Source organism: Lathyrus oleraceus, chromosome 5 (genome assembly GCF_024323335.1).
Source record: "Lathyrus oleraceus cultivar Zhongwan6 chromosome 5, CAAS_Psat_ZW6_1.0, whole genome shotgun sequence".
Classification (NCBI taxonomy): Eukaryota; Viridiplantae; Streptophyta; class Magnoliopsida; order Fabales; family Fabaceae; genus Lathyrus; species Lathyrus oleraceus.
Genome location: NC_066583.1, coordinates 392,232,191 through 392,242,526, shown reverse-complemented (window position 1 = coordinate 392,242,526; position 10,336 = coordinate 392,232,191). Strand labels below are relative to the sequence as shown.

The window sequence follows — 10,336 nt, the reverse complement described above, 5'->3', positions numbered from 1 at the left end:
TGAAGGTTTCGGAAATGAGGACGAAAGGAGGTCTGAGTCGGCCTATCCCCGACCTGGTGAAAGCTTATCAGACTTTCAAGAAAAGTGCAAGGAAAATGGGTCAAAGGCTCTGCTATGCCATAAGTGCAGCGCGGTGTTTGACGAAAAAACCGCCGAAAGACTAGAGGCCGACAACAAGGTTGTGAAAGAGGAGAAACCTGTTGTCCAATGATTTATGTTCAACAGGCATGGGGTACCTCGACGGAACGAAGATTATAGAAGGCAATTTCAATGCTCTCGACCAAAGACCTTCATTCCTCCAACTGATGTTCCACAGGAAAAGTGGATAGAGTCCTTCAATTAGAAAGGGGGCAAAAAGCCAAAATGGAGGTTGTTGAAGAAAGAGACAGCATCTCTAGAGAACAAAATGGGCTACACAATATCTCCTAATTACAAAGGAAAGAATCAAATGACTAGGACATAGTGGAGACGCCACCAGCGAAACAAAAAGGCTGGGAAAGTTGTTACTATTCCACATGTGAAGCCTTCAGAGACCGTTGGACAAAAGGAAAAGATGTCAAAGTTCGTAGGACCAGGAAATATGGTGGCCAATTAGATAATGGCCATGACTGTCGACTCGACAGGAAAGAAGGCAGTGAGGGAAAATCGGAGGAGGAAGAGCCCGAGTATTCTCCCCAACCATAGGAAGGAGAGCCTGAATAACCCCCTCAATCTGATGAGTAATTCGACGAAGACATGTATGACGAAAACAAAGATGACACTTATGGTGATGATTTCGTCATAAACTGTGGCATTGTATCGATGTTGCCAGCTGAATACGACATGGTGTCCGAAGTTTCTAAAATAGAGGGAGACTTTGTTCCAGACGAGACAGATGGGGGAAAACCTTTGTGCTACTATGTCATGAATAATGGCGTGGTGGAAGAACAAAAATCTATGTTTAAAAGCCCCAGTCCTGGGATTATGTACCATCTAAAGCCGCTGTTCATCAGAGCAAAGGTTGATAGAATGGCGGTGAACAAGGTTTTTATCGACGGAGGTGCTGTAGTCAATCTGATGCCCTATACTCTGTTTAAAAAAATGGGAAAGGGTGACGAATGTAAGAGCAAATCTAGTATCTACAATTCATCTCTAAAGATTTTGATGATAATAAAGGATGAATAAAAAATGGTACCCTAAGATAATATATCTAAGTTTACATGACTTTAATCAAAGAATTCAGATAGACATTCATCAGATACAGACACAAGTTCAGAATGACCACTTAGAAGATACTCAAATAGAAGCTCTGACTCTGATTAAAGGAAGCGTACAAAACGTCACAGAAAGATCAGACCCTCAGAAGCGGAAGAGCGCACTCTAGGATTAGCTGTAAGCAACTATCTGAAGATGTACTTGTAGAATAAAAACTCTGATATCTGAACATTCTGACTTAGAAACAAACTCCAAAGACTTAGCTATGCAGACTTCCACTTATGGCAAGAATCTAATTTAGGAAGAAAGTTATAGCGCCCCAAAAACTACTTTGGAAAGAACACAAATATTAATGACATTAATCATCCATCATTGCCAAAGATCCTGTCACTCAACGGTCTTCTCATCACTCCTATATAAAGGATGGATCACTTCACTAAGAACACAACGGAAGCACACGAGAATATAAACACTACTTTCATATATTTTATTCATTCTCCTTCTCACACGAGTTGTCGCTCTAAAAGTGTGAACAATTCTCTTTCTCTTACCTTGTGTAGTTTCTGCTTACCTAGAAGCACTAAGCATTACTGTAATTCTATTTATTTCTTGATTTCTCCTCAAGTGACTTGTGAAGTCTGTAAACTTGAGAGGGCTAAGAGATCTTTATCCTCTTAGACGATCATTTCTGTAATCTTTCAAGAATAGTGGATTAAGTCCTTCTTGAAGGAGAAATCACCTTGGCCGGGTCGACTGGAGTAGCTTTGAATTTCAAGCGAACCAGTATAAAATTCTGTGTTAATATTATTTATTTTTCGCGTGTGTTTCATTTCCAAAAAGTTTTTATTATCAGTTAAAACAATTCAAACCCCCCTTTCTTGTTTTTCTCTACCTTCAATTGGTATTAGAGCTTCGACTCTGTTATTAATTTTCTAATCAAACACTTAACAGTGTAGAGAGATCCAGCCTGAGAAAAACACTATGGCCAACACCAATGAAAGAGACAGTTACAATGCTAAACCTCCAATCTTTGATGGAGAAAAATTTGATTACTGGAAAGACAGAATCAAAAGTTTCTTTCTGGGTTATGACTTAAATCTATGGGATATAGTTACTATTGGCTACATACCTCATGTATCTGATGTTGGTATTGCTATTTCCAAAAACAAGATGGTAGATGATCAAAAGCGTGACTTCAAGAACCATCATAAAGCCAAAACAATACTGCTGAATGCCATTTCCTACAATGAATATGAAAAGATCACCATTAGGAAACTGCCAAAGAAATACTTAAATCCCTGAGGATGACTCACGAAGTAAATTCACAAGTCAAAGAGACAAAGGCTCTGGCTCTAATTCAGAAGTACGAAGCCTTCAAGATGGAGGACGATGAAGCTATAGAGGTAATGTTTTCTAGATTTCAAACTTTAATTGCAAGACTCAAGGTTCTGGACAAAGGCTACACAACTATGGATCATGTCAAAAAGATTGTCAGGAGCTCACTAAAGAAGTGGAGACCCATGGTCTCTGCATTAAAATTATCTAAGGATCTGAAAACATAAGCCTAGAAGAACTAGTCATCTCTCTCAATAGTCACGAGATAGAACTTGAGAAAGATGAGCCCCAAAAGAAGAAAAAATCTATAGCCCTGAAATCCAGATCTGAGAGACGTAACCCATAAAGGAACAAAGCCCTCCAAGCTGAAGAAGAAGACAATGACGACTCTAAAAAGGAAGACTCTGGCGATAAAGAAGAGTTATCCTTTCTGACCAGAAGAGTGAAACAACTCTGGAGAAAAAGGAATAACAACTTCAGAAGACCAAGACCCAAGGGAGATTGCTCAGAATAAACTTCCAGAAGAAAATCAAACAAAGAGTTAACATGCTATGAATGTAAAGAAACAGGTCATTATAGAAACGAATGCCCAAAGCTTTAGAAAGAAAGCTCTAGAAGAGAAAGTTTCAAGAAAAACTCCTTTAAAACTAATAAGGGACTCATAGCCACCTGGGACGACACTGAATCTGATTCATCTGAATCAGACTCTGAAGAACAGGCAAATGTGGCATTCATGGCTACCACTTATGGAAACTCATTAGATAGAGAGTCTGATCCTGAAGAGATATTTTCTGATCTTTCTCGCTCTAACATTGAATCATGCCTTTTTGAATCTCTAAACTCATATCAAAAACTTAAACAAAAATTTAAAGCATTAAAAAGAGTCATTGAAGGAACCATTGAAGAATGTGATAAGCTTGAGATAACAATTTCTGAATTAAAGGATGATATTCTGACTCTGATAAAAGAAAAAGAATCCACAAATAAACAATGTCTAAAACTTGAAGAAGCTTTATCTCAAGCCCCACAAACTTCCAATACAATTATATATAAATATGAAAAATCTTTTCAAAAATTTCTGAAAAATGGGATAGAAAGAAGCAGAATGGCTTCTATGACTTATGGAGTCAGTCAGAATAAGAAAAGAGGAATGTGATATGATTCCAGTGAAGACAAATCTTCTACAGATGACAAACCTAAATCCCCATTTTCTTATCATTATACACATGCACAAACACAATGTTTTACTAATGCTAGAAAACTCAAAAGATTATGGGTACCAAAGTATAAGATAGTTTATGTTGCAGATATCCTATGCAACAGAGTTAAGACACCAATCATGGTACCTGGACTCTGGGTGCTCACGACACACGACGGGAAGAAATCATATGTTCCAAAGCTTGGAACTTAAGGATACTGGCTTGGTAGGTTTCGGAGGAAATCAGAAACGAAGAATCAGAGGCTCCGGAACTATTAGTAAAGGATCTCTTCTCTCTATATATGATGTTCTCTATGTAGAAGTATTAATGCATAACCTATTATCAATAAGCCAATTAAGTGACAATGGTTATGATATAATATTTAATGAAAAAACATGTAAAGCAATTAATCAGAACAATTGAACAATTCTATTCACTGGCAAGAGGAAAAAAACATTTATAAAATAAATCTTTCAGATCTAAAAGATCAAAATGTAAAATGTTTAATGTCTGTAAAAAAAGAGCAATGGGAATGAGATAGACACTTGGGCCACAATAGCATGAGATGACTCTCTCAGCTAAATAAAATCGAGTTAGTCAGAGGTCTACCTAAGCTGAAGTTTTCTTCAGATGCTCTATGTGAGGCATGTCAGAAAGGAAAATTTTGAAAAACATTTTTTAAAAATAAAAATGTTGTCTCCACCTCTAAGCCTCTGGAACTTCTTCACATTGACCTCTTTGGACCTATTAAGACATCATCAGTCAATGGAAAGAACTATGGAATGGTCATTATTGATGATTTTAGTCACTGGACATGGGTAAAATTTATAAAGCACAAGAGTGAGTCTCACTCTGTATTCACTAGATTCTGTTCTAAAGTGCAAAACGAATTTGACTCTAAAATCATCAGAGTTAGAAGTGACCATGGTGGCGAATTCGAAAATAAGTTCTTTGAAGAATTGTTTGATTCAAATGGAATATCCCATGATTTCTCCTGCCCTAGAACTCCACAACAAAATGGGGTTGTAGAGAGGAAGAATAGGACACTCCAAGAAATGGCCAGAACCATGATTAATGAAACAAATATGGCTAAGAACTTTTGGGCTAAAGTAGTAAATACAACGTGTTCTATTCAGAATAGAATCTCTGTAAGACCTATTCTGAAGAAGACTCCCTATGAACTGTGCAAGGGAAGAAAACATAACATTTCTTACTTCCATCCTTTTGGATGCTCATGCTTTATTCTCAACACTAAAGAATATCTGAACAAGTTTGATTCAAAAGCACAAAAAGGTATTATGTTAGGATGCTCAGAATGCTCTAAAGACTATAGAGTATACAACACCAAAACTAAAATTGTTGAAGAATCAATACATGTCAGATTTGATGATAATCCTGACCCTGAAAAGTCAAAGCTAGTTGAAAAACTTGTAGATTTTGAGATAACTCTTGCAGGTTCTGACAAAAAGACTAAAGCATCAGAAGAAGCTGAGAAGCAAAGTCCATAATCAACTGAATCTCAACTATCCAGAAAAGCTTAAGAAATCAGCGAAACTTCTCTGAAGAATTAATTATGGGAAACAACGATGAACATGTCAGAACAAGGTCGACATTCAAAGTATCTGAAGAAACTCCTCTGGGATTGGTATCTTTGATTGAGCCTACATCCTGTGATGAAGCACTTCAAGATAATGATTGGGTTCTGGCAATGAAAGAAGAACTTGATCAATTTTCAAAGAATGACGTATGAGATCTTGCCCCAAAGCCTAAAGGAACTTATATTATTGGAACAAGATGGGTATTCAGAAATAAATTGAATGAAAAAAGGAGAAGTAGTCAGAAACAAAGCACGACTGGTGGCACAAGGTTATAGTCAACAAGAAGGCATTGACTACAACGAAACCTTTGCTTCAGTCGCCAGGTTAGAATCCATTCATTCACTTGTATCATTCACTATAAATCACTCCATTAAACTATATCAGATGGATGTCAAGAGCGCATTTCTTAATGGTTATATATCATAAGAAGTGTATGTTCATCAACCCTCTGGTTTTGAAAACTCTAAATGTCCAGAACATGTTTTTAAACTGAAAAAATATTGTATGGTCTAAAACAAGCTCCTAGAGCTTGGTATGAAAGATTAAGCAACTTTCTTTTTGGAACATGACTTTATTAGAGGAAAGGTTGATTCTACACTCTTCTGTAAAAACATTAGAAATGATCTCATGATATATCAGATATAGGTTGATGATATAATTTTTGGTTCAGCTAACCCCTCTGTTTGTCAAGAATTTTCTGAGCTAATGCAGGCAAAATTTGAAATGAGTTTGATGCAAGAACTAAAATTCTTTCTGGGGATTCAAATCAATCAAGCTTCAGAAGCTACATATGTACATCAAAGTAAATACATAAAAGACATTCTGAAGAAATTTGAAATGTCAGAATGCAAACCAGCAAAGACACCCATGCATCCAACATGCATTCTGGAGAAAGAAGAAGTAAGTCAAAAGGTCTGCCAGAAACTCTATTGTGGTATGATAGGCTCTCTCCTCTATCTGACAGCTACCCGTCCTGACATTCTTTTTAGTGTATGTCTTTGTTCCAGATTCCAGTCATATCCAAGGGAATCTCATTTAACAGCTGTTAAAAGAATCCTAAGGTATCTGAAAGGAACCCCTAACCTTGGCCTGATGTATGAGAAAACATCAGAGTATAGGCTTTCTGGATATTGTGATACAGATAATGCAAGGGACATAATGGAACGTAAAAGTACACCTGGGAACTGTCAATTCTTGGGAAACAATCTCATATCTTGGGCTAGCAAAAGACTATCAACCATCGCTCTGTCTACTGCAGAAGCAGAATATATATCAGCTTCACTATGCACTACTCAAATGCTCTGGATGAAAAATAAACTAGAAGACCTTCAGATATTTGAGAGTAACATTCCTATCTTCTGTGATAATACTGATTCCATATGTTTAAGTAAGAACCCTATCTTGCACTCCAGAGCTAAGCACATAGAAATAGAACATCATTTTATCAGAGACTATGTTTAGAAAGGGGTAATTTCTTTAAAATTTATAGATACAGACCATCAATGGGCTGATATCTTCACAAAAACTCTCGTTGAAGATATATTCTCATTCATTCTGAAATACCTAAAAATTAAAAACTGCCCAGAATAAATCTAATGTGCTTATCTGAAATAGTAAAATAAGGCTCTGAAATAACATATTGTATCTGGATCTGACTTTGATACTTCTACCAGTTAGGAGTCATCTGAATCATAAATCCTCAAGATCCAATCCCTTGGTATTCCTGAAGATCAGATACCTCAACACGTGGGTTATCTTGCGTCTGACCTTGGATCTTCTAGAAAACTGTGTAGCAGAAATCAAGAGACAGACCCTTGAGATCTCCTCGAGCAGTGTGATGATTTGGGGATTAGACTTCTATCATTAGCTGTAATCATATCTCTCCTAAGCGTGTCAACTCGTCTAATGTGCCATCATTAATCTTCTAACTTTTCAATTGCTCCTAATGTTGTCATTTTGCATGCCTTTTATGTGTATTTATATTTTTCACAATTCACAATTTCACACTTTACACTCACAACCTACACAAACCTCTCTCCTTCTCCAAGCTCCTCAAAGTTTATCAATCTTCATCTACTTTATCAACTTTCTCATGGATTCCCAACAACAATCCGTCTACAACTACTGTCAACAAATGGAATCAGCGAAATAACCTCCCATTTCTTCTCAGCAAACAACTGCTACAACTAGTGTTGTCTCTACCCCTATTTACAAATAACCACACATTTTGGACCGTGAACCACATATCTATCTTGCCACTCCATTTGACAAGCTTGAGGTCTTGTGTGAATCTTTAGGGAACTTCGAGAACATTAAGCAGAATGGAATAAACCTTACTGAGGAACTCAGAATGCAAGGGTGGAAAACTATTTCCAAAGGCTCTATGGTCCTGTCTATACTTATCTGGTAAAAGAATTCTAGGGCTTTGCAGACTCAGATGATCATTACATAGTGTCACATGTTCTAGAGGTAAAGATTTTCATCACTGAGAAGTCAAGTGTCTCCCTTCTTAACATGGAGAAGATATGGGGAAGAAGGATCTACAATATCAACCCTAGGGAAAAGTACATGTCCCAGGAAATTGCCCCAACCATTTTCCAACAGAACACTGAAGGCAACTCCTCCAAAAACAAGGAACTTCACCAGAACCTCCGAGTCTGGCTGAAGATCATTCTAGGAACCATTCATCACCACCCAACCTCTAACTCTTTTGACTACACCAACACATATCAGAAGTGCATACTCTATTGCCTTCACAAAGGGCTCAAGCTGAACCTGCCAGCGCTGCTATTAAAATACCTCAGAGACTCTGTTAGAGACACCAGGAACAACATGAAGACCATAACCTACATCCCTCTGGGAAGGCTTATCTTTGATGTTCTGATTGAGAGCGGGCTGGTGGATCACCTGATTCATCATAATCTGATGGAGGATGTCACTGTTGACACTAGAAGGCCTCTGAATGCTCGCAATCTGAAGAGCATGGGGGTGATTGAGGAAATTAGGGTGAAACCCTTGTTAGATACCTCTTGGGAAAAACTTAAGGATCAGAGGAAGATTCCCAATGGCCTCTACCCCTTCTCCAAGATTGATCATCTAGAGGTTGTGGCACACTATCTATAAGATCTCACAAGCCAAGGAGTTGACATATCAGAGTTCTTTGTGGATTGGCTTCCTGAGCATCCACCCAACTTCATAAAGAGACAACGAGAACCTTCTGGGAAGTCAAAGACGGCCAAGAAATCAAAACTAGGGGAAACTTCTATGTCAAGACCTCCGGTCCCTCTAATCGAATCTCCAAGTAAGTTTTTGCCTCCTCACTCTCGCTCTGTCAATTTAAAGGAAATTTCTTCTTCTCTTCCCCAAACCACACCTATCTACACTCACTCAGAACCCTCTCCCTCTACCACAAAACCATCTAACACTCCCACCTCTAATCCACCATCATATCCACTTCAAAAATTTAACCTCTCCACCAAGACCTTACCAGTTTCTAAAGCTGAAATGTTTAACGAGCCTATCTCACCAATCTCTTAAACACCTTCGTCTCCACCTTACTACATCCTATCATCGTAATCAAAACCCTTTGACCCTCAAGTCCCCACCCTGGCCAAGCATTAGGCTCAAGCTCTTGCCTCATAACAACAACTTGAACCAGAAATCAACACTCCACCACCTGAACAACCAACTCCACCACCATCTAAACAACCACAAATACCACCACCTGAACAACCCACAACAGCACCATTTGAACAACCCACAACACCACCCTCTAAATCTCCCATCGTACCACCCTCTAAAAACATTATCAGCCCTACCTCTCAACCTCCCACTGACACTACCCAAACACCACCAACATCTCCATCCCCCAACTCTGAACTAGAACCTACCTTCCCCACCCTCGAAGAAGCAATCTCTTTATTTGATGAGTCTTCAGTGGAGAAGATCAGATCTCTATCTGAAAACTATGGTATCAGTGATGATCCCTCTATAGTGAGGATTCACTAGAACAGAGTGATCAGATGGATGACCTCTGAGGCTTTCAAACTGAAAGGGCTCTCTGAACAAGTCCACAACGAATTTATCAAAGACGCTGGAGAAAGGCTGTAGGCGCGACTGGTCAGAGAGGCAGAGGAAAAGGCCAGAAGTGAAGCAGAAGAGAAAGCTCGTCTGGAAGAAGAGAAACGAGTTAGAGAAGCTGCAAAAAAGGCTACTGCTAAAGCTGCTGCTGCTGCAACTACTGTTGTTGCGGCTACTGTTGCTGCGGCTGCTGCTGAGGCTGAAGCAAAAGCAAAAGCTGACGCCGAAGAGGCAGCACACATAACAACGGAAGAAGCTGCAAAAGCTAGCACTAATGCTCTGGCTCAGGGGGAGAAATCAAACTTTGGCTTCGCTCCTTTGGTCCTGAAGACTCTGGAAGAGCTGCAGAAGGAGCAACAGATAGTGCGAGCAAGACTCGATCACCAGGACTCCGTTAACAACAATATTCAGTACCTGCTGACTCAGCTTCTCCAAAGGATGCCTCCGCCTCCGAACCCTTAGGCACTTAGGATTCTCTTGTTTCTTTCCTTATGTTTTATGCTATGTTCTTTTTGTGTTCTCTTTTTGAATTGCTGCTTAGTTGTACCTATATTTATCATATATGAACTTTTTTTTTGTTACCTATTTTTTTTGCTAAGTCTTTTTGAGTTTGACAAAAAGGGGGAAAATAAAAACAACTCTGATGAAAATATATCTAACCTCTTGCTGCACTACGTACATTAATATCTTATGAAAACTAAAGTTATACAGGATAACAACTAAGGTATAAACTAGCCACCACATAAGGAAAATCTGGTAAGAACCTCTGAGAAATCCTATGATCCATCTCAGGGGGAGTCACCTCTCATCTGCATATGAGATATCATTTTCTATTCTTCCTGATAGTATCATTGTTTCATCATCACTCTGAAATTTTTGTCATCATCAAAATGGGGGAGATTGTAAGAACAAATCTAGTATCTATAATTT

General features: G+C 38.5%; 1 protein-coding gene across 1 annotated transcript; it reads left to right on the top strand.

Moving 5' to 3' along the window:
* Nucleotides 1-735: 735 nt before the first annotated feature.
* On the top strand, nt 736-9,868 carry LOC127080932 (eukaryotic translation initiation factor 4 gamma-like). The gene is made up of 3 exons (XM_051021218.1): nt 736-1,039; nt 8,985-9,319; nt 9,437-9,868. Exons 1-3 carry the CDS (start codon nt 736-738, stop codon nt 9,866-9,868), a joined length of 1,071 nt encoding a protein of 356 aa, XP_050877175.1.
* Nucleotides 9,869-10,336: the final 468 nt, after the last annotated feature.